The sequence below is a fragment of the Garra rufa genome, chromosome 3, assembly GCF_049309525.1.
Source record: "Garra rufa chromosome 3, GarRuf1.0, whole genome shotgun sequence".
NCBI classification, from domain to species: Eukaryota; Metazoa; Chordata; class Actinopteri; order Cypriniformes; family Cyprinidae; genus Garra; species Garra rufa.
Genome location: NC_133363.1, coordinates 62,686,830 through 62,711,492, shown reverse-complemented (window position 1 = coordinate 62,711,492; position 24,663 = coordinate 62,686,830). Strand labels below are relative to the sequence as shown.

The following is a 24,663-nucleotide window of genomic DNA, read 5'->3' as shown; positions in this document are numbered from 1 at the left end:
AAGATTGGTTAATTTATAAGCCAATTTAGCAACTCCCCTCTGTTACTGATTACTTCAGCTTGTTCCTTAAATCCTGAGATTATTCTTATTCTTATAATTTTCAGACAGACCGATGTTTTAGCACTACTAAAGTTTAGACGACAACACTGGATTAGAACATTTCTGTTCCCTAAAACATACTTAAATGTTAGGCCTGCAGGGGAAAAAAGTAAGTGTAAACTGATTTTATGATTGACTTGAAAATGATTAAATGCAAAATGTCTACATACTAACAGTCTAATTCAGAAAATCCTGCTGGTCTGCAGATCTCACCATCACTGGATGGTTGCCTGTTAGTTTGTGTCTCGTAGTGAACAGGCACACAGCGGTTTTCAATGACCTCACAAGCAACAATCACATAAGAGCGCTCAGTCTGAATCTGAACGTCACACTGACCATTAATAAAGCTGCTTCTAACAGTGTACACGTCAAACCTTCCCTCACTGATGCACTTGTTTCCTGTGTCTCTGACGCCTCGTCCATTGCAGATTCTTACAATTCTACTCTTGTCATTTTTACGGAGGAAGGACTGGCGCGGAGTTCTGCCACAAAGACCCATACGCGTTAGGTAACCTGCCCAAGAATGTCGACTCCTTGTGTTGAAATCAGATGCAAGAATATGTCGGTGTTTGAAATTATTGTAAGCGTTGTTATTCTGAGATCTCTGGCAGGGAAACATGTCAGATTGATCATTGCTGATTCTGCTGTTATCCCATCCATCAGTGAACACCAGAGGGACGAGGAGTAGGAGGACAACTGCCAGTCTCATCCTGAGAACAGAAGAGTGACAGACAGCTTCACAATAAGTTGAAATATGCCAGATGATAAGATAATAAACACAATAATGAACAAAATCCTATAGTAGTGCTGCATGTGAATTTGGGGGGAGGGGAACTGCAGTTATATAAAAAATAAAAAAAAACTCCAGGTTTGCTGTGCTTATTCATAGGATTGCACAATTGTCATTATATATCAATATGACTTTGACAACCACAGCTTGTAGATCTCAACAAAATTTAAAATGCTTATAGCAATAGTTACACAACAGTTACAAATTGCCATTGTTTGGCTGCTAAACATAAAGTTTCTGTGCAATAATAACAGACATCACATTATTGTCTGAGATGATTAAACACAGCAGATAAAGATCCTTCAGTATCTGAACTATATGGTTTAAATTGGTACAGTGTACAGATTTACCTGTGTGTCGTTCTTGAGCTTGTGCAAATGAAAGTGTCTCGTTGAGTCTGTGCTTCAGAAAAGTGTCTGAGATGCTCTTTTGACTGATTTTTATTGGGTGGAAAAGTGAAGTGAAAATGTACTCAGTTCTTGGAAATGCACTGCGTTTGCAATTAAGCGAAATTTAGCGGATGGATTTGCATCTTCAAGATTTTGCGCTTAGGAAATTCACATTGTACCGCAGTAAAAACAGAATGAAGTGTACTACATTAATAAAACAATGAGAAAAAGTGCAATGAGAGATATCACATCTCATAATAATGTAGATGGTTTAAAGGTGGCTCTGCACATTTCTCTAAATAAGGTTAGCACTAAGGTAATGGCAGTCAAATGTATTCAAAAGTAAACGTGTATTATGACCCACACAATCATGATCCTACACCAAGACTCTTAACCATATAGGTCCACCATGGTTTGGTGCCTTGCCCAAGGGCAAGGTCTCATCTCAGTCGTGCACTGTGAAAAATGACTGTGAATTTAATGGTAAAATGCTAGAGTACATGTTAAATGGTTAATGGCAGGGCCGTGCACAGGGGGGGTGGCCCAGTGGCTAGAGCCACTTCCCCTCTGCCCTCACAATTAGTCATTTGGTTGTTTTTGCAAAGTCAGATTGCAAATGACTCATCTGGTTCCCACGGACTTGCGCTGATGGCCGTCTAGATCAGGGATTCTCAACTGGTGGGCCTCAGTGATCTCTTTCAGGCTTAAATTAATTAAAATATTATCCTAAAATTGTTTAATTTTTATCGTTTTAAATTAAAATGATCAAAGCACGGCCTGTCTTGCGTTCTGTGATTGATTGCTTTGGACTGATCATCGCACTGTTAAATACAGACTGAACAGTGGCTCAAAACTTCCAACCACTGCACGCAAACTTTATTTTAGAGACCTGCAAGGGACATCATTTTTTAGTCCCGTGCCCGCCCGCTCCCGCATAAATATGTTATTTCATCCTGCCACGTTCATGTTTTGTCCCACTCCGGTCCGCAAAAGCCCGCATTAAAGTAACTTACACCCCCCGGAAGTGCAGGTCTGTACTTCATCTCTTGGCTGCATGAAACAAACCATCGCGCTAATGTAAAGGTAAAGACGATCAGAGTAATAGTAACGAACTTGTGCATGCCTAATGTATGACACTCTTGTATATCAGAGTCGTACACTAGGCATGCATAAGTCCGATATTAATTCACAAACTATGCATGCTTTAGGGTGCTAAACCACCATCTGATCTGGGTACGGACTGAATCTCTCCCCACATACAATACCTGCCGGTAATGAGACTCAAATCAACGACTTTCAGGTTATAAGTCCGACTCTCTAACTGTTAGGCCACACTAACTGATGGGTACACACTAAAATATTTTTAAAATCTTATAAGAACTTCAAAATGTATGAGACCACAAACATGAGGACAAAAAATCCTAGATTTCACCGTTTTGCTCCTATAGTGTGTGGTTTGCCGCAATGTGAAAAAGACAGCACGCCACACACACATTTTCAACCAGAGTCCTGACTGTGAACACGAGAAATCTTGCCAAATCTCTCAAGACTTGAGAATAAACATGGCGGACGATAGGCAGGAGGAAATTGCAATGATAGTGTTTGGAATGATTTTGACAGAAAATTCACTGGGAAAAAAATGAAAATAGGTTTGGGTTTGGGTGAAGTCGTGGAGATGGCGGGAACATGGTCTTTATATGTTTGCTTCCATCTTCTGTCAGCTCGCTTTCTGATTGGATATTATTTCAGTTCACGTGATAATCTCCAGATCATACTCGCATTTATCCTCGGGGTTCCCCCCACACATCAGGATTTCAATTTTTCCTAACTGATTCCATCACTCTTAACGCACCTCACAGGAAAATCTAATAAGATAAACTTTAGAACCACCAAGATAATCGGGGACATTACCTAGGATTGTTGTAAGAGGAGAAATCGGCCCAAAATCAGAAATTATCTTGTGGTGTGTTCCCAGCATAACATTGCAGCATAACTGTAACAGGATAAAAGGTTTGAGTTTAAAGTCCCCCTGAAATCAAAATTAAAGTTTTTTGGCTTGTATGAATATCAGGGGGACCTTAAGATTATCTATAAGCTAGTGTGCTTCAAAGCAATGACAAAATTCGCTTTTACAAGAAATGGGCATTCAACACTTCCAGTCTCGTCACTTCCGCCAATATGAATCAAGGATTTTGATGATATCACCGCGCACTTCAGTTTCTGATCAAACGTTCTGTCCAATCAAATGCGCTCTAAAGTCCGTAGAGTCCCGCCCCCTACACAGAGATGCGGAGGAGATCATATGCGCTCATACGCGCGGTCGGACTCGGCATGTATTAAACTACACAGCCTCAGCATGATTATTATCACTATTTCGTTTTAGCAAGAGTTTCATATTGAATCTGTGGGGTAATTTATTAGTCTGTGGCTGTCATAAGCTTACAAATGCGGCTTTACCGAGCTCAACGGCTCTGGCCCGAGCAGATATTAATGGAACGCTATTGGCTGTTCAAAATAAGTGGGCGGGGCTTAGCGATATGTTTTTATTTCAGTTAAAAGAACGTCACCACATAGAAGAACGCTGCGTGTTTCAAGGCACTTCAGTGGACCTTTAAGATGTTCGAACCTCGAGGGTTCATTCCAACTCCATTGAACCCAGTATCCTATATACTATGTCATTGCTACTATATGCTGCAATAAACACATGTTCAATGTCTTTTTTTCTTACACTACAGATATTCTTATGTGATTCTGTGCATTACAGATGATTATTTTTTGGCAGTGGCAATTTGCACTAAGTGAAAATAGCATATTTTCTTAGCCACAGATGAAATTTACACTAAGTGAAATAGCAATGGATTCTTTGTACACTAAGTGAAAATAGCGGTATTTTTAGTGATATCTTATTACACTGTAAATTCTGTTTACACTGAATAGGAAAGGAAAGGAAATAGGAGTACTAAAGGAAATGAAAGGGCGTGACGTGTGGCCAAGTATGGTGTCCCATACTTGTAATTTGTGCTCTGCATTTCACCCAAAGTGCACGCACACAGTAGTGAACACACACCTGGAGCAGTGGGCAGCCAATGGTTCAGGGTTCGGTGCCTTGCTCACCTCAGTCGTGGTATTGAGGGTGGAAGAGAGCGCTGGTTATTCACTACCCCCACCGACAATCCCTGCTGGACCTGAGACTTGAAACTGCAACCTTCGGATTACAAGTCCGACTCTTTAACCATAGGTAATAATCTGCACCTCACTATTGTAGTACATTATATTCAAATTATTAAATGGATGCCACCTTATTGGGACTATAGAGCCCTCCTCAAATTCTTTATTAACATTTTGGTTATTTCTTAATTTTTATTGAAAATAAATGCCTTTCCGATGTGATATCAGATTTAAAAGGGGGGGGGGGGGGGGGGAGAGTTTGTCAAAAGGCGGATTCAAACTCGGGTCAATTGTGTCAAAAAGACTACGGCATGCGTTTTACCATCTCACCACTAGAGGTGATGTTTGACAATCGTCTTTTGTGCTGTTGACTACCCCAATCACATCTGGTGGGCAGAGTTTGTGTAAATAGCCTCTGCCAACAACTATCCATCTGGATGTTGAACATCAGAAAAAAGGGAAGTGCATTTTGCCACTGAAGGGAAGGGAAAGTGCTGATGGTGCCCTGAAGTTGCATAAGGATCAAATCTCTTGGGAAATTTCAGGGTCAAATACGTGCTGGAAATGCATGTTAAATTATATGTATTTCTTGGCTAGACAATTTGCCTCTTTAAATAACTTCTATCGGATACAAAATATGCTTTTACGTGGTGTTTGCATATAAATGTGTCTTAGCAGTGTGTGAACACACAGCCACCCTACAATGATAAAAATCCATTCACTGTTTTTTAAATCCCCCAAAAACCTAAACTGTCTCAATAATTAAGCTGTATTGATTTTCTGAGCAATGTGACGACATATTACTGACAAACTGTCCTGTATTAGCATATTCCCACCTTTAGCCTGTTGTACCATGTTCGCCATGTTCTCCGTGCTCCAGCAGCTGTCTTGTAAACAATGCAGGTGTTTTGTGGTTGGATGTAAAAGTGAACATAAAAGTCTTAATTTTCTCATGACCTGTTATTAATAGTAATGCACTATCAAATTAACCTAAATTTGGGGGCAGTCGTCTATAAATATTTATAGAGAGTGTAAAGAATGAAATATTTAACATAAAAGATATTTACTAAGTCCAGATTAGTTAAAAAGTAATGTTTGAATTCATAAAATGACCCCAATCAAAGTTTACATAAAGTGCATATATAATATGTGTGCTACCCAAATAATGACTAAAAGTAAGTCTTTGAGAACGGTTTTCTCAAGCCAGGTGGCACATTAGACCAGGGGCTCATCTCCTGTTTGCAAACTGCATCACAAACTGCTCAAGAAAGCTGTTCTACTATGATAATTGGTGATGAAAATAAATGATGTTCAATAAGATGCACTTGTGTTTACTAACTAACAGTGAAATAATTTTTTCTACCTATTAGATTTTTTTTTTTGACGTCTACACCTACCCAACCCTAAACGTAGCCCTTACTATAATAAAAAAAACAGTATTATTGTTGTACAGTGTGATAAAAATATACATCTACGTATATATATATATATATATATATATATATATAGATATAGATATATATATATATATATATATATACTAGCCTATAGAGGGAGTGAAGTTCGCAGCTGGCATCAATGAGGTGTACAGTAACGTCGAAGGTAGTTATCGTTGTTGACATATGTCCAATGGTCCCCAGTCAGTGATACACACCTCGCCTCTAACACATTAAAAGTCATCATAGATGGCGTAGTATTGACCCAGCCCCTAACCCAACTTTGACAATAGATTAACGGCGATATTTTTTTTATCGCCCGATAAGAGTCTCACGTTAATGTCAGTATTTTGTCCTGTCTTGTTCTGTTCTCCTAGTGTTTTCCCCCCTATGTTTCTAGTTCATTTGGTTTAGTCCTTTTGGTTTGTTCTTGCCCATATTTGTATTTCCCCCTCGTCATCCTGTTATCTCGTTTGTGACCACGCCTTGTCTTTGTGTATTTTAGTCTGTTTGTGATCAGTCCCCGCTGTCTGTCGTTAACGTTACATGTACTCGGTTTATGCTCCTGTTTTTTGTTTGTTTTGTATTAGCATCAGTATTTTATTTAATAAACTATTTTCATTTCATTCATATCCGGTTCTCCTGCTCATCTCCTCCACTCAACCCACCAAGATTGTGACAGTTAACGCAGCACTTTAACGCCGATATGGCCCACCACTAATACTTATATATATATATATATATATATATATATACTGATGTTTTTTTTTAATAATGTCTAAGTTAATACTTGTTCAAAACAATCGCTTTAGCATATATATTGTATATATATTGTCATTAAAATTGTATTTTTATATATATAATTTGTTGCCACTACTGTAAATCATATTATAAAAAATTATATGTAAAAAATTATAAAAAATACAATTTTAATGACAATATATATACAATATATATGCTAAAGCGATTGTTTTGAACAAGTATTAACTTAGACATTATTAAAAAAAAACATCAGTTTAGATAAAGTATTTATAACAATACTGTGAGCCTTTAACCTCGTGTGTGGTGTGTTTTCGGTATTAAAAGTATATGTCCATTAGGTTTTTACTGGTGTTTCTTATTTTGTGTTGTTCACAATTTATGCCTATGTTGTTCATCAATGCTTTGTAGCTGTTTCCACACCACTGCAGCTTAAGTCTAACACACAATGATCCATTATTTCAGTTTCTCTCTCTTTTACTCTTTCTCTAAATGCACCCACTATCTGATTCCTGCAAAACACGTGACACAATGAAAGTGAAACTAAACACAATAGTCACCACATTTTTGCACTTCTCAGCAGCTGAACCTGAAAGTTCAGCAGTAGTAGCAGGTGTGTGTGGGTCCTATATATATTATATATATAGTTTCATTTGTTTTGATCAGCTAGCCTTGTTTGATCCTTGCATCTATTCAAAGTATTATTTCTAATTATTACTCTGCATACATATATTCATTAAAGTAATACATATATTAAAGTAATATAAGAATGAGCTTATAGTTGTCACAAATGTTAACTCTATACAAGTTTTAACCCCTTAGCATTCCAACGGTCCACCCGCTGAAAGTTTTGCATTGAGTTAAAGGGGTCATATGATGCCGTTTCTTGATTTCCTTTGTCTTTGGAGTCTTACAAGCTGTTTGTGCATTGATAAGATCTGTAAAGTTGCAAAGCTTAAAGTCTCCAAACAAAAGAGATATTTATTATAAAAGTTAAGATTCAGCCACGTCTCCCTAAAATGGCTCGTTCAAACACGCCCTCACTTTAACACGTCACGGATAGATTAGCGTCCATATGTATATGGAAAGAAAGAAGGTGTAACGTTTACCGGCTGTGATAGTGTTGCAGCCACCATGTCCCTGTTGAAAAACCAGCATATGCTGGTTAGGTATGTTTTGGTGCTGGTATGCTGGTTTATGCTGGTCCTTTGCTGGTTTATGCTGGTCCTTGACATGACCAGATAAGGACCAGCTTAAACCAGAAAAGGACCACCAACACCAAAACATACCTAACCAGTATATGCTGTTCTTTTCATCAAGGGTTGAGGAGACGCAGTGTGTTTCATTGCAAAAGCAAAAGTACTTTGTTTTCATTCCAAACTAGGACACAACTAGAAAATCAGTGGTTACGTTATATTTACAACACTGTTCTGGAACAGTACAATGCAAAGATTCGAGTGGTTGATGTGAATTTCACAGAGTACTGTTTCCTGAACCTGGGAGAGCAACTTACAATGCAAGCTGAACACAAAAGGTTAAGGCTATAAAGTGGGGCAATTAAAATGTTGCAAGAACAGTTTGGCTTCTAACTGATGGCCTGTAAGTATGTTTTCATATTTAAAGAATTCAGTTCTAACTATCCAACGCAAGTTTTGAGCAGTGTAGAATAGTGCTTGTTGTTTCTCATTCCATGATTGCAAATGCAGACATGGTGTTATGTTTACGAGGCGCAACGCAACACGTAAAAAGACAGTATGAGTCATTATAATCAGTAGTTATGTCCCCACTGGATGCAACAAATTTCTCGTTTATAAAGGGTTTTATTGTTTCTGTCTCGTCGCGCCGAGAAACAGCATCAAAACATGATAAGCGGTATAATATTTCCGTCACACGCTTGAGGTATTTGGCCAATCACAACACACCAGATCACCTCGGTTTACATCAACGCTGAGTTTTGTAAAAATCAAAGCGTTTCAGAAAGGCGGGGCATAGAGGAGCAACAATAATGTACAGTATGTGGAAAATAACATGTTTTTTTAACCTCAAACTGCATAAACACATTGCATTCCAACAAATACACAAAATAATCCTCTTTTAGCAACATCAAATGACCCCTTTAAGTTTGACAGGAATGCTAAGGGGTTAATAAAACATTCTAATTGAACACAGTTTTAATTGTTATAAAAATATGCATTTATTAGAACACAAAAATACAAAGTATGCAACTACTACTACACACACACACACACACACACAGATAGACACACTAGATAGATAGATTTTCATATATGACAAGGTTAATGAAGTAGATGACAAAGCATGATTTAAATGTTTTGTTGTTGTTTTTTATGTTCAAAATAAGTGTGCCATTTTGCTATTAAGGCCAGTCATTTCTTCTGCCTTCGACCGGTGGCTATTGCTGGCTTTGTTACGGCATCACACACAGATTCAGCTTCTACTGCTGCATTCCATCCAGAAATTCCTCCTACAACACCTCCAATCGCACCTGCAACTGCAAGCACACCTGCAGCCAATGTACCTGCACCTACACCTGCTGCTCCTACACCTGCTGTTGCAAATGCTACTTTTAGAGTTGAATGTGAATTTAAAATAGCCAGAACTGTAGATACTGCAGCACTCATGCTTACAAGAGCACCAACCACAGTCCCTGCCATTAATCCTGCAGACTGCGCCAGGTATTTCTGGTAAACATTTTTCTTTGCTTTCTCTCGAAGCTCTTCTGGAGGCACATTGTCTTCTTTTATATTCTTCATCTCCTCTCGAATGTGTTTTTCCGTTTCTTGAAGCGTCTTATTGCTGTAACAACCATTTTCTTTCACTATCTCATCAATGGTATCCAGCAGATTTTTCACCTGAGCTCTGTTGCTCTTGTTCCCCCGTTTACGTTCATTCCAGTATTTGTTGTCAATGACGTGACAGCGACCTCCACATTTATCAACCAGCTCCTCTAGTTGTGAACAGTCCTTCATAAATTCTTCGATGGTCTTGCCTTCTAGTTGTTCACCAAAAGTGAATAAGATCATTGTGTGTTTCAAGACGTCTTCATCTTTGAATGTGTCCAGGATTTTCTGTACCACCTCATTTTCAAGTCTTGTGTATCTTCCAACCTTTAGGACAATGACAAAGGCATCGATCTCAGGAGCGCAGTCAATCAGAGCTTTAATGATCTCAGATTTTGTCTCATCATTGTGATCTGTGTCAAAGACTCCTGGTGTGTCAATAACTGTTGTCTTTCTTCCATAAACCTTTCTTTCACCTTTTTGATATTCAATTTTTCCATTTGAAGCCGAAGCTTTAGTGGTGAACACATTTTCTCCAAGAATAGTATTGCCGGCGCTGCTTTTACCATCTCCTGTTTTCCCAAGAAGGACGATCTTTCTTTCTGGCAGTGAAACGCTGGCTGTTGGGAACAGAAATATATTTTTAATTGAAGTTATAATTAAGATCATGAAGTTGTTTTTTAAACTTGAAAACACTGCAGCATTCAGTAGCTCTACTCTTTGCAGTTGTAAACACACTGTCACGTATCAGAGATGAGATCAGGGTCCAACTGCAGGTAAGGTGAGCTTTAATAAAACAAACACAAACAAAAGGCCAACACAGCATAACACGACTCAAAACACAGGCAAACAGAACTCCAAAACCAGACAGAACTGAACATCAAACTCACAAACAGAATACAATGCAACCAGACAGAGTGCTGGGAGAGGGGAAACTATATAGTGGTGATAATGTGGAACAGCTGTGGGTGTAACGAGTGTGACATGTGTGCACAATTAGTGGAGTGGGGTGCGGGAGGAAGGGAGACAGTGACCTCTGGTGGGGAAGGGAAAACACGCAGCCCAGAGTCAGGACACACATCTATTTTACACTACATATGTGACATTGTGCAACAATCATAACTCACAGGTGCATCCCATGATCCCTGTCTGCTGATGATGTACGTCTCTGTAAGTTAAATGATGTTCTAATTAGTCTTGACATTAACCGATCAACAAATTAATCAATCAGTCAATCTATACACACACACACACACACACACACACACACACACACACACACACATAGATATATATGAACACACTACCAAGCACAATAAGATGCAAAAGAGAGCTACTGGCACAAAATGACCATTTTGGGTTGATGACTGTGTAAACACTGTCTTAAATGAGTTTTTAAAAAGTCCTAAATGACTGTAAAGAGTTGGGAGAAAAACGGATATGTGTCAGATCCTCATCATGACTCATGAGTGTCAGGTCTTAAAGCAACAGCACTTCTTTTAAAGTGAAACCTGTTGCAGTCTGTGTCTTGGATGTCAAAGAACAAAAGAGAAATCACTCAATGCTCTGCTCGCTGATTAAACTTCATAGCCTAAATATAGATTTAAAATATATTCAGTTTATAGTTTATGTGAAAATTGTTTTTAGTTCACTTAAAATTAAAAGTTGTCATATTTTTCAAAGCATATTAAATGGTAATATACACATTCAATACTTAGGAGCTGAGACCAGAGTTAGAGATCTCTAAAGTGCATCATACTCCTGCATTACATAAGTTATACCTGTTGCATTCACAAATGTCTGGACGCTACAATTGCTTTTGGAAACACAATACCATGTTACTGTCTGTTTATGATGTAGAATGCAAATTAAAGGCCTACTCACATTTACCGGCCAATTCTTTGTTTCTGCACAAGATCAAAACAGAAAGTAGAGAAATTGTTGGTCACGCCAAGCTTTCGTTGTTTTCTTAAATCAGCCAATATTAGTAAGAAACTTTCAGAAACATTCTTCAAGTGTCACTACTTTTCTAACAAATAAACAAAACCTGTAATCTTTAAAGTAGTTGGCGCCGTGGTGGAGATCAACCTATGTCTGATCTGCTCAGATCATCAAAGATTTCAAAAAACAACTGAAGACACACCTCTTCCTCATGGGCTGAACCACCACAACAAGAAACAAAAAGACTTACTGTAACTCCTTTTAATAAAAACTATATTTTGACATTTCACTTCTGATCCAGCTTGGGCAGAAATCCTTCAATCACTTAGACTGTTGATCTCTATAATAGTATGTCTATTTGTCAAGATTTAGAAAAGAACACTGTATGCCATTTATAATTCAGAGGAATTTGAAAGGTGTGTCAATGCAGCCATGTGAAACAACAACAAAAACATTACTGATGTGCATCTTGAGACAGAATAATGGCACCATAGAAGGAAATCGCAGTGAGTTCGGTGCAAAAAAAACAAAAAACTTTTTAAGTTGAAAAAACATTTTGAACCCCCCTCCCTTTCCTCAGTGTTTTGTTCCACTGCCTGCTTTATCCCTTCACTTCTGGCATATTCACTGTGGCTGCGTCTGAAATCACATACTCTCTTGAGTAAGCACTTGAATAACACCGTGTCCTACACGAGCCGCGCCGCCGCGACATGCGTTAAAAGGTATCTTTTCCATCAAAGAGTTTTTTCTTTTCATTGAAGATGAACCAGCAAAGGACCTGCATAAACCAGCTAAAACCAGCATACCAGCACCAAAACATACCTAACTAGCATATGCTGGTTTTTCAACAGGCTTTTCTTTCCTTATGCATTTGTCCTAACTAGCTGCGATGGCGACACGCAAAATTTCTATTTTTGAAACGGTTTCTATTCTGCGACGTCGCGGCTGGAACAGCAGCATACAAACCAATGACAGTGATAATCTCAGGTAGGGGAGAGTGGGGATGGTTGCAACAAGGCGAATTTCTTCAAGCAAGAATAAGATACAGTGATGATATTCATACTGCACATGCTTCCCAGCAGGCACATCATATGACGTTAATATTAGGTTAGATTTAGGTTGTGACGTCAGGTGACCAAAATTCAATGTCTAGCCAGCGTCTAAAGACAACGTTATTTGACGTCCAATAACGATGTCAAATGATGTTGATGTTTGGTTGATTTTAGGTTTAGTTGGAAAGTGACCAAAATCCAACATCGAGCCAACATCTTAAACCAACGTCATATTGTTGTCAAATACTGACATTTATTCGTCAGGTATGGCAACCAAAACCCAACGTCTGATAGACGTCATAGTGGTAACGTCCACACAACGTCAAGCTGTAACATCATTAGACGTTGATATTTGGTTGTTTTTAGGTTGCGTTGTCAGAGAATCCAGGTTGGGTGAGTAAAAGTCCTCCCCAGTATTTAGATTTGCTAATTAGCACAGCTTTTCAGCCAGGAGGACAGAGATTGGACCAAGTCATTCCTTTTGAGTCTCAAGGCAAATTCCAAGTCCTCAGAGTTAAAGGTAATGAGATAACTGAATGATGATTGTGCATTAGTGATGAACACCTGTTGTTATTATAGAGTATCAGATGTTGATGTTTTATTGGTTAAAATGATGTGACCATCGTGGAGATCAGTATTTGCTTTAGTTGGGCTCTTGACCCTTGATTCCTGAGGTCTCTCTTTGATACAATGCATATGGTGTTGTAAAGCAGTGAGATCAGAGCTGTACAGTGAGCAGTTAATAGCTGTTTTTATATGATGAAATGATCATCAAGAGCTTATTTGAACACACACAATATAACTTTCTTTTCTTCTTATGTTAAGGTTTTGCACTATGAAATATGCAAAGCTACCGCAGGTTTAGCACCTCTAGTGTTCTTCTAACAGTTATAGCGTGTAAATTTAAAACCTTTATAATGCATTAAACATTTTTTAACATCTGTACCACTTAGACACACACAGACATCAAGAACCAGCATATGAATCTCAATAATGGTGACAATCAACAAAACGCTTCATGCTGAAATGCATGTTGGGTAACAGCATAGTAAACACTCCCATCATGCACTGCAGTATGAATAATTATTGTCACCACTGTTGAGGAGCGTAAGATAAGTGTTCATGTCTTAAAGCCTGAGCTGCTGCAGTTTTTTCTTCCAATACTTAAACATTACAGTGACATTTGTTTAATAAGTTTTTTTTATATTTATTGCAGTTCCACAATAGCTACATGTAACTCAAATAAATCAAAGAGAGAGACCACTTCATGATGCTTATCCAACTTAGTTATATGGGGAAAGTGAACTCATCTGCTTCTGCAAGCTTTCAATCCAGCAATACACAAATATTTTCTGAAAAACAGCATTGAAATTACTTTAAGTTACTCCAAAAGTCAAGAGACAAACTAAAGGAACCCTTGGGGCTTGGGATTTTACTTCAGATTTGCTTGAGACTCAAGGAATGACTTGGGTCAGAAAAAACTGGGGAGGACTTTTACTCATGGAACCTGGATTTTACACCTCTGTGCATTGGAAACTGACCAATCCAACATCGAGCCAACGTTGGACATTGACATCGGCCTGACATTGGGTTCTGACGTCAGCCCGATTTTCTTTCCAACCAAAATGCAACGTCTAATAGACGTCATAGTGGTTGGGGTTCAACGTCAATTTGACGTCATGTTGATGTCCTGTGCCTGCTGGGTTCATTGGCCCCTCATATTTCCAGGAAGAAATCAGGCACATGTGACCATTCCTTCTACAAAAAAATCATTTTTTTGGTAAAAAATATTTTTTTAAAGATGAGATTTTTGGTCTAAGTTGTGTGGCGCATTGTAAAAACATTTTGATCAGTACGTTCTGAGCTTCTAATGGGCATAGCTAGTGTGTGTCAGTGATATTGTGTCTAGCTAATATACCAATTTTATCATATCACTGTAGGGACAGTTGCAACACATTGTTGCAACCGTCCCGACTTGCTGCCCCTTACCACAACATTGATTTAAAAGCTTGCCATAACATGATATAATTGTAATTTTATAATGATAATAATAATGAACCCCTTTAATAGTTAGGTATCTCTCCTTTTTTAGGTGAATAGGTAAAAAAATTACTTTTTTTTCGTTTACTATTCTTTGTTTTTATACAGCCAATTTGCCTTATTAAAGACCTTGACTGTGCACAAATAAAATAAAGAAATTGCAAAATGATATTTAAGAAAGATTTAATTACATTTTATTGAATGTTGCAACTGTTCCCTATACTGTGGGGTCAGTTGCAATGTTTCCCTTTGTCTATTTAAGTGTAAGTTGTGCGTATATTATCATATGTCCACATGTTGCAGCAATATGGGTGAGTAGCTGACAGATGTGGCTTTATTGTAGTAAAATTTGAGCTTTCTAATATAAACAGTCTCTGAGAAACTGAAGCAAATGCAAAAAGTGTTGCAACCATCCCCACTCTCCCCCTACTAATTATATGCTTTATTCAATGTTAAAAATGTCTAATGTGAGTCTGAATATCATATTGTGTGACATTTATAGCCATACTGAAAGCAACAACAGATAGTTTACCTCAGATCTTGAAAATACATTTAAGCAAACATATACATTAAAACTGCGAACTCAATACCAGCAAGAATCAGCAAGTGTTTTCCGTGATAAAGATGGTATCAGTCACTCAGTATGCAGTTTTAATAATCGAAAAAAGCTTTAATATTTATGAATTGGATTAATTGTCCATTTCGTTGGAAGTGCAGTGCACTGCTGTGCTTCTGTGATTCTGTCATGTCACACTGTCACGTCGCGTCTGGTGTCGACAGACAAATTCTTACTTGTTGTGTCGCGTGTAGTTATGAGGACATGGTGTAAGTAGTTACTTTGTGACCACCAAAAGAGTATGTTGCCAAGACTTCATACCAGACCAGTGCACAAAAACAAATTTAACAGAAAGTAAAGTTAGTAAAAAGTAAAAGTAAAGTTACAGATATGATACAACTGAAAATACTAGAATGAAGGATACTAGGAATATTGGCCCAGCAACTAATGCTGCTGCTCCTGTAACAAGTGTTCCCACAAAAAAAAAAAAAAAAAAAAAAAATTCAAAGTTTGTAGTTTGGGTCCACAAAAAAATCTGAATTGAAACTGAGAGAATAATTTGCATAATGATGTGTCTATGAATATCCTATTTTTCTTGTGCAGCATGCGTCCCTATAACTCCCCCCTCACTGACAGATTTTCATCTGAAGTATTCACGCCATACTACTAAACGTTGGTTTGTGCAAGACTCACTGGTGCATACACAACACGGATGTCATCCACCCGGAGCTGCTTCCGTGTACAAGTTGGGGTAAGCTAGATTAAAGTGATCATTACGTTTTAAAGGAGTCATATGATGTTGCTAAAAAGATAATTATTTTGTGTATTTGTTGTAATGCAATGTGTTTATGGAGTTTGAGGTTCAAAAAACATTATTTAACATTATTATTATTACATTACCTTTCCACATACTGTACATTATTGTTGCTCCTCTCTACTTCTTCTCATCGTTGATGGAAACCGAGGTGTTACCTCAAGCATGTGACGGAAATGTGACGCCCCTTAAAGGGATAGTTCGAGCATTTAAGACATGAAGTTGTATTCAATCCTTATCAGCAATATAGTGTATACACACTGACCCACACTGCGTTCACCTCCCTGGTCAGAGTTCTGGCCGCTGGAAGTTTTTCAAGAAAGTAGTCACGGTTAGTTTCCGGGGCCTCAAAACTGTGCGTTTTTACGTGAAAAAAATATATGCGTTTCAAAGCTTGATTAATTTACATCACAAAAAACACTCCTGACAAAAATCATACCTCAGTTTTAATCGGCACTATATTCTTCCCGTTTCCATCAATCCGCGCTGCTGTCAGTTCGCACGTTCCGATCAGCTGTTCCATTACACACTCGAATGACAACGACGTAAAAAGTAGAAAATTAACAATGGTGCGAACTTGTAAATTCCCAGGTTGTGACCACAAGAATGTGCAGGGATCGCCGTTCAGATTCCATCGTTTTCCTGTTTCTGATATAGTTATGAGACAGCTTTGGCTGGTTGCCATCGGCTACTCTGCGGGAGCTAAAATATCCAGTATCAAGGATTTTCGTGTGTGCGCTCACTTCAGCGAAGACGATTACATCCCCAACCAAGGAGGAAAAATCAAAAAATGGATTTTAAAGAGTTCTGCTGTACCAGTACCACGGGTAAGCTCTATTTACTAACTTTATGTCGCATACGACAGGTTTATTTTGAAGCTAACGTCAGTTTTTAGGCTAACGTTACACTGAGAATATTCTAACCGGGGCAGTGATAGCATCGACAATAATCGACTGTCTATGTGGTGAGAAAATCGGCAAATGTCATAACTAATGAATTTAATTGAATCTATATAACACAACAAAATATGATGCTTTGCTATATTTGTTATTGTCTGTAACTATGCGGAACGTGTGTCGGTATCATCGTGTTTATCAGTGTGCTTGAAGTCACATACAGGTAACGTTAGGTCTAAACCAGGTATCTCCAACTCCGGTCATCGTGAGCTACATTCCTGCAGCTCGATGTTTTCCTATGACAGGACACCTTTCTCAAATGAGACATTCTGTACAAGCCTGCTAAGTACACGTTGATTTGAGTCAGGTGTGTTGCATCAGAGAAAAACTAAAACCAGCAAGACAGTAGCTCACGAGGACTGGAGATCCCATGTCTAAACTGTACAGTAAACAATCTGATGTTTAGACTCCTGTGGAAATCACGTGAAACGAGGTCTAATATAAAAATATATAGCCTATATATCGTCTGTTCCGTCTGACATTGTGCTAAAATTGGTTTCATCATCAGAAGTTTCGTATTCAGACATGTTGTCAGCGAGTCGCGCTATCAACAGCTGATCGGAACGTGCGAACTGACAGCAGCGCAGATAGATGGAAACGGAAAGAATATAGTGCCGATTAAAACTGAGGTATGATTTTTGTCAGGAGTGTTTTTTGTGATGTAAATTAATCAAGCTTTGAAACGCATATATTTTTTTCACGTAAAAACGCACAGTTTTGAGGCCCCGGAAACTAACCGTGACTACTTTCTTGAAAAACTTCCAGCGGCCAGAACTCTGACCAGGGAGGTGAACACAGTGTGGGTCAGTGTGTATACACTATAGTGCTGATAAGGATTGCATACAACTTCATGTCTTAAATGCTCGAACTATCCCTTTAACATGCCGTTTTTCAGCACGACGAGACAAAAACAATGAAACCCATTGTAAATGAAGCATTTGTTGCATCCAGTGGGTACTGACATAACACCATGTCTGCATATGCGATCATAGAACAAGAAACAACAAGCACTACACTACACTGCTCAAAACTCACATTTGAATAGTCAGTAGCAAATTCTTTAAATATGAATAGGTACTTGCAGACCACCAGTCAGAAACGCAGACTGTCCTTGCAACATTGGAATTGCCCCACTTTATAGCCTTAACCCTTTGTGTACAGCTGGCATTCTAAGCTGCTCTGTGTAAACTTTGCAGCTTTACAGATCGTATCTATGCACAAAGAGTTTGTAACACTCCAAAGACAAATGAAAACAAGAAACCGTATCATATGTCCCCTTTAAATATGGATATTTTTCCTACAAAAACGAATCGATTTACTAAAGAAGGCATTTATTCAACCCCTGGAGCTGTGTGAGGCACTTTTTAATATGGATGGATGCTTGTTTTGGACTGATGAAGAAAAACACCTATCCATGCAATTCTAAAGCTTGTAAATTCCAGGATAATTTTTAATGTAACCCTGATTGGATTTGCCTGAAAGACGGAAGTCATATAAGTAGGTAAGATAAAACTATTAATAATGGGCAAATTTTTGGGTGATGTAACCATTTAAGGAATGAAAATTACAGTTATTTGGAATATGGGTCTTAGATATGTTTAACAAGTCAAGTCAAGTCAAGTCACCTTTATTTATATAGCGCTTTTAACAAAACAGATTGTGTCAAAGCAACTGCACAGTATTTAAACACCACAATAGTGTGTAGGTAACGCATTATTGTAAACAATCAATTTTAAGTTCAAGGCAGTTCAGCAATGAATTCAGTGATATCATCGTCAGTTCAGTTCAGTATTATATGATATTGCTGGAAAGTGTCCCCAACTAAGCAAGCCAGAGGTGACAGCGGCAAGTAGCAAGTCATATTGTGATTTTTACAAGTGCAGTTTCTGTGCTATGATGGGGCCTGAAACCTGACTGAAATTCTTCAAAGAGATTGTTTTTTTTGCAAGAAGGAGCACAATTGAGCGGACACAACTTTTTCTGAAATTGTAGACATAAATGGAAGATTAGAAATGGGTCTGTAATTTGCCAATTCACTAGGGTCTAGCTGTGGTTTCTTAATAAGAGGTTTAATAACCGCTAGTTTGAATGGTTTTGGGACATGACCTAGAGATAATGATGAGTTAACAATATTAAGAAGCGGTACTTCTGCTACAGGTAACAACTCTTAGTAATTTAGTGGGTACAGGATCTAATAGGCATATTGTTGGTTTAGATGTGGTGATAAGTTTATTTAATTCTTCCTGTTCTATAGTTGTAAAGCACTGCAATTTTTCTTCTGGTGTAATAAATAATGCTGAAGTATCAGTTGCTGTAGTATCTATATTTGTTATTATATTTCTGATGTTGTCTATTTTATCAGTAAAGAAATTCATAAAGACATTACTATTAAACTGTGCAGGAATATTTAGGTCAGGCGGCGTCTGGTTATTTGTTAATCTAGCCACTGTGCTAAAAAAAACCTTGGATTGTTTTGGTTTTTTTCTATGAGTTGGTGGATGCACTCAGCTCTAGCAGCTTTTAAAGCCTGTCTATAGCTGGACATACTGTTTTTCCATGCAATTCTAAAAACTTCTAATTTCTAAGTTAGTTTTTCTCCATTTACGCTCAAGTTTTCGAGTTTCTTTTTTGAGAGAATGGGTATTACTGTTGTACCATGGCACGTTTTTCTCTAACCTTTTTTAGCTTGATGGGGGCTTCTAATGTATTAGAGAAGATAGTGCCTATGTTACAAGTCATTTTGTCTAGTTAATGTGTATTTATGGGTGCACAGAGCAGTTGAGATAAATCAGGCAGGTTATTTGTGAACCTATCTTTGGTAGCAGGAACAATAGTTCTGCCCAGACGATAGCGCGGAGCTATATAGTTAACATCAGTGATACGCAGCATGCACGATACGAGGAAATGATCAGTAACATCATCGCTTTGAGGTACGATATCTATATCAGTAAGATTAAGTCCGTGCGATATAATTAGATCTAGTGTATGATTAAAACGATGAGTGGGTCCGGTGACGTTTTTCTTGACTCCAAAAGAGTTTATCAGGTCAGTAAACGCAAGTCCTAAAGCATAATTTGTATTATCAACATGAATGTTAAAATCCCCAGCAATTAATGCTTTATCAAAATTAACCAATAGGTCTGATAGGAAATCTGCAAATTCTTTTAGGAAATCTGTATACGGCCCTGGAGGTCTATACACAGTAGCCAGAGCAAGAGATAGGAGAGATTTATTTTGCATATCTGACAGAGTAACATTGAGTAGAAGTACTTCAAATGAATTAAACCTGTACCCTGTTTTCTGAGTAACATTGAAAATATCACTATAAATTGTTGCAACACCACCGCCATGACCAATCTGACGGGGTTCATGCTTATAACAGTAGTTTGGTGGAGTAGACTCATTCAGACCAATATAATCGTTTGGTTTTAGCCAAGTTTCAGTCAAGCAGAGTACATCAAAACTATTATCTGTGATCATTTAATTTACAATAAGTGCTTTGGGTGCGAGTGATCTAATGTTTAGGAGCCCAAGCTTTAAAAATTGTTTTTGTTTATTTACTGTGCATTTTTCTGGTTTAATAACGATTAGTTTTTTTCTAGAACCTGCATTAAATGTCTGTTTTGACCTCACTATTCGAGGAAAAGACAGCACCAATACTATTGTTTAAATAGGCCATCAAAGGCCATCATCGCAACTATTTGAAGATTTGCTTACTAGTCAAATGGAGTGCAGCGTCCTGGAGATGTTGTCCGACAGGAGTTCTGCTCCGACTCTGCTGGGGTGCAGGCCATCAGCGCGGAAAAGCCTAGGACGCTCCGAGAAAAGATTCCAATTATTAACAAAGAGCAGTTTCTGTTCTTTACACCATGACAACAACCATTCATTTAGAGCACCGGCGCTCACATCGTCCTTCAGGATGGCAGGTATCTGTGAAGAAACATTGAGAACGCGAGCACCAGGGCAACAGCGAGTGTGCACTTTACTGTTAGCTAAGTTATCACGAATGTACCGGTCGATGGAGTCTCAAATGATCACAACGTCGCATTATGTCTCGCGGAGGGGAGCGAAGCGGTTCCGGGTGGAGATCTCAAAGACCGGAGGCGGCGGAGGGGGAGAGGTCCTCGCCCGGGGCCTGGCTCGCGTCTTCCGCTGCTGCTGCTGCACCCAGGGTCCGTGGTGTCCAGGCGCCGGAGTGAACGACATCTGGGAGGATCGTGTCCTGGGTGTGCCGGACCTGTGCAGAGAATCACACGGGGTAGACGTGATGAGACTGTTAGTATCGCGGTGTAAACTTACCCAGGCAGATTCGAGTGCGGCCTTCCGTTCGCGCAGCTCGACCTGCCTGGTCAGCAAGCCCTGGATCTGCTTCTCCACGGCCTCCAGCTCGACCTGAACCGAGTGCAGCTCGAACGTGTCTGCACCTGTGTAGATAAATGATGTGCAATATAGTTAGAATGCATTCAGACTGTGTTTAAGAAGACCATGTACATATATGGTATTACCGGTCCTGGTATGCCCCCTTGTGGTTATATGTTACCTATACAGGTGATGAAAGTTGTTTAAGTTATATGAGCTCCTGATGCGAGCTAATAAACATGTTGTTCTCCAGCATACAAACGTCTTCGTTTCTCTAACTACATGGTGTCAGAAGTTAAAATACTCAAGAAAGAAAGAAAATAAAGGAGGACATAATGGCCGAAGGATTTCGCCGACCAGACCCGCTGATCTTCGACGGCAACATAGCAGAAAACTGTCGAAAATTCGAACTGGAATTCGACATATTCATCGCAGGAGCCCACAGTGAAAAGCCAGATAAAACTAAAGCCTGCATACTCCTCAATCTTGCGGGACCAGAGGCAATTGAAAGAGCGCGTTCATTCACATATGCTCCAGCGATACTGCCAATGGGCAAGATCTAGTTACACCAGCGGAGTCAAGAGAAGATCCAGAATGTTTAAAGCGAAAATTCAGAGAAGTATGCAGTCCAGAGACAAACGTGACGATAGAGAGACATTCGTTTAATACCAGAAATCAAAAACCAGGGGAAACTATCGAGGCTTACGTGAGTACACTGAGAAATAAAGCAATAACCTGTAACTTTGGTGCGCTCACGGACGAATTAATCAGAGACAGACTGGTGTGCGGCATAGACAATGATAGCGTGAGGAGAGTGTTGCTCAGAGAAAGTGATCTAACTCTTGCGAAAGCTGTTAAAATATGCCAAATCAGCGAATTAACCGAACAGCACACAAAGGTACTGGCTGCACCGTGTAGTGGGCCTACGAGCGTTGATGCAGTTCACTTTAAAGCAAAAGGGAGAAAAGCCGTAGTGCAACAACCGCAACAAAAGCAAATGAGCGGGACAAAGAACATTGTTAACTGTAAAAATTGTGGTGGAAATCATTCAGCAAAGCGTGACCAATGCAAAGCTTTTGAACAACAATGTCACCGTTGTAAAAAAGTTCAATCATTTCAAAGCCCAGTGCCGATCTGCATCAAAAGACAATTTCAAATTCATTGATCAAATCACTGATGTAAACACAGACAGCAGCGAGGAGTCATTTCATATCGACGGGCTGTGTCTTGGTGCCAGTGAGATAGATGCAGTCAATCATAGTACAACTAACAAGCAAGAAATACACTGCAGCCTGACAGTAAATGGTAAGCCCCTTGAGCTTAAAATTGACACAGGAGCAAAGTGCAATGACATTTAAACTGAAACAGACCAAGCAGTGAGAAAAGAAGAGAAAATCCAAGAAAAGTCAAAAGCAACATTAGTGGCATATGGAGGCACAGTGATTCAAACACTAGGAACTGTGATGCTGCAATGCTTGACCAGCAAACAAAAATCACACCCGTTGCAGTTTCATGTTGTTGATAAAACTGTCAAATCATTGCTGGGCCTGCCAGACTGTTTAAAAATGAACTTGATATCTCTCAAAGAAGAAGTGCATGGAATTGATTTCAACAAAAATCAAAACCTTTCACAAGAAATATTCACAGAGTATGCTGACCTGTTTGACGACGAGTTAGGCACCTTACCTGTGACATATTCAATGAAGATCAACCCAGACATTACTCCAGTGGTACGGCCCCCTCGCAGAATACCTGTGGCAATGCGGGACAAAGTAGAGGCAGAACTGAAAAACATGACAAAATTGGGTGTCATAACACCCATTTCAGAGCCCACACAGTGGGTGTCCTCAATGGTTACCACACATAAGAAAGACACTGACAAGATCCGTCTATGCATCGATCCACGAGATCTAAATGAAGCCCTTATGCGCCCTCATCATCCTATGCGCACAGTAGAGGATGTAGCTTCACAAATGTCCAATGCAAGCGTCTTCTCAGTGCTTGACGCTAAAAGCTCATTCTGGCAAATTAAGCTAGACCATGAATCTTCCCTGTGTACCGCTTTTGCAACACCCTTTGCAGATATCGTTTTTTTGCGCATGCCTTTTGGCATTAATTCGGCATCAGAGGTGTTCCAGCGGGCAATGGAACAAATCTTCACAGGCTTTCCATGTGCCATAATTGTAGACGACATCATTGTTGGAGGAAAAGGGGAGAAGGAGCATGACGAGAACTTGAGGAAGGTTCTAAATAGAGCACGGCAAGTGAATCTGAAACTCAACCCACAAAAGTGTAAGTTCAGGCTTAGAGAAGTCAGTTATGTGGGCCACCTGTTCACAGAACACGGATTAAAGCCAGATCCAGCCAAAATACAGGCCATTACAGAGATGCCACCGCCAAATGACAAAGCTGCCTTGCAACGTTTCTTGGGCATGGCTAACTACCTCGGCAAATTCATCCCAAATTTCAGTGAAATGGCAGCACCACTACGACAGCTGCTCCACAGGGACGTAGCTTGGTGCTGCTCACAGCAACAACACGAGGCATTTGACACACTAAAAAAGTGCATTACATTCCCACCAGTGCTGAAATACTTTGATGTAAGCAAACCTGTGACCATCACGTGTGATGCTTCTCAATATGGATTAGGCGCAGCATGTCTGCAGAATGATCAGCCCATTAGCTATGCCTCACGCACTCTCACTGAAACGGAAATGAGGTATGCTCAAATTGAAAAAGAGCTATTGGCAGTGGTCTTTGCCTGTCAGAAGTTCTATGACTACATCCATGGGAAACCGGTCTTAGTGGAAACAGACAATCAACCCCTTATCACGATTCTGAACAACCCCCTACATACTGCTCCAGCATGACTCCAGCGAATATTATATTACAGTATTATGTCTTCAGTACTTTGTTGGGCCCTCTTTTGCACTAATTCCAGCATCAAGGTAGCGTGGCATGGAGGCGATCAGCCTTTGACACAGTTGAGGTGTTATGGTAGCCCAAGTTGCTTTGATATTGGCTATCAGCTCATCTGCATTTCGGGGTCACTGTTCCCTCATCTTCCTTTTACCTGGTTTAATAGCCATGGAATAACTGTATTTGATTGGCCGGCAAACTCGCCTGACTTAAACCCATTGGAAATCTATGGGGTATTGTCAAAAGGAAGATGAGGGAACAGAGACCCCCAAATGCAGACGAGCTGAAGGCCAATATCAAAGCAACTTGGGCTTCATAACACCTCAACTGTGTCAAAGACTGATCGCCTCCATGCCACGCCGCCTTGATGCTGGAATTAGTGCGAATGGAGGCCCAACAAAGTACTGAGGACATAATACAGTACATTAACACACTTTTCAGAAGGACAACATGTGTTTAAGATCCTTTTTTTATTGGTCACACATGAAATATTCTAATTTTGTGAAATACTGGATTTTTTATTTTTTTGCCTTTAATCCATAATCATCAAAATTGAAACAAATAAAGGCTTGAAATATTTCACT

At 39.2% G+C, this 24,663-nt stretch overlaps 1 protein-coding gene across 1 annotated transcript; it reads right to left on the bottom strand.

Moving 5' to 3' along the window:
* Positions 1 to 8,845: 8,845 nt before the first annotated feature.
* On the bottom strand, positions 8,846 to 22,880 carry LOC141331704 (GTPase IMAP family member 7-like). Its single transcript, XM_073836738.1, has 5 exons — positions 22,847 to 22,880; positions 21,101 to 21,225; positions 11,586 to 11,599; positions 11,327 to 11,349; positions 8,846 to 10,062 (listed from the first exon to the last, which is right to left on the bottom strand). Exons 1-5 carry the CDS (start codon positions 22,878 to 22,880, stop codon positions 9,029 to 9,031), a joined length of 1,230 nt encoding a protein of 409 aa, XP_073692839.1. The 3' UTR covers positions 8,846 to 9,028.
* Positions 22,881 to 24,663: the final 1,783 nt, after the last annotated feature.

Excerpts from the sequence above, each read along its gene's own strand:
- LOC141331704 (XM_073836738.1), bottom strand. The coding sequence starts at position 22,880 with ATGTCTGGGTTGATCTTCATTGAATATGTCACAG. Across the intron at positions 21,226-22,846 it reads CTTCATTGAATATGTCACAG|GTGCAGACACGTTCGAGCTG; the intron begins GTAAGGTGCCTA and ends TTATCTACACAG. Across the intron at positions 10,063-11,326 it reads CAAAGAATTGGCCGGTAAAT|CCAGCGTTTCACTGCCAGAA; the intron begins GTGAGTAGGCCT and ends TGTTCCCAACAG.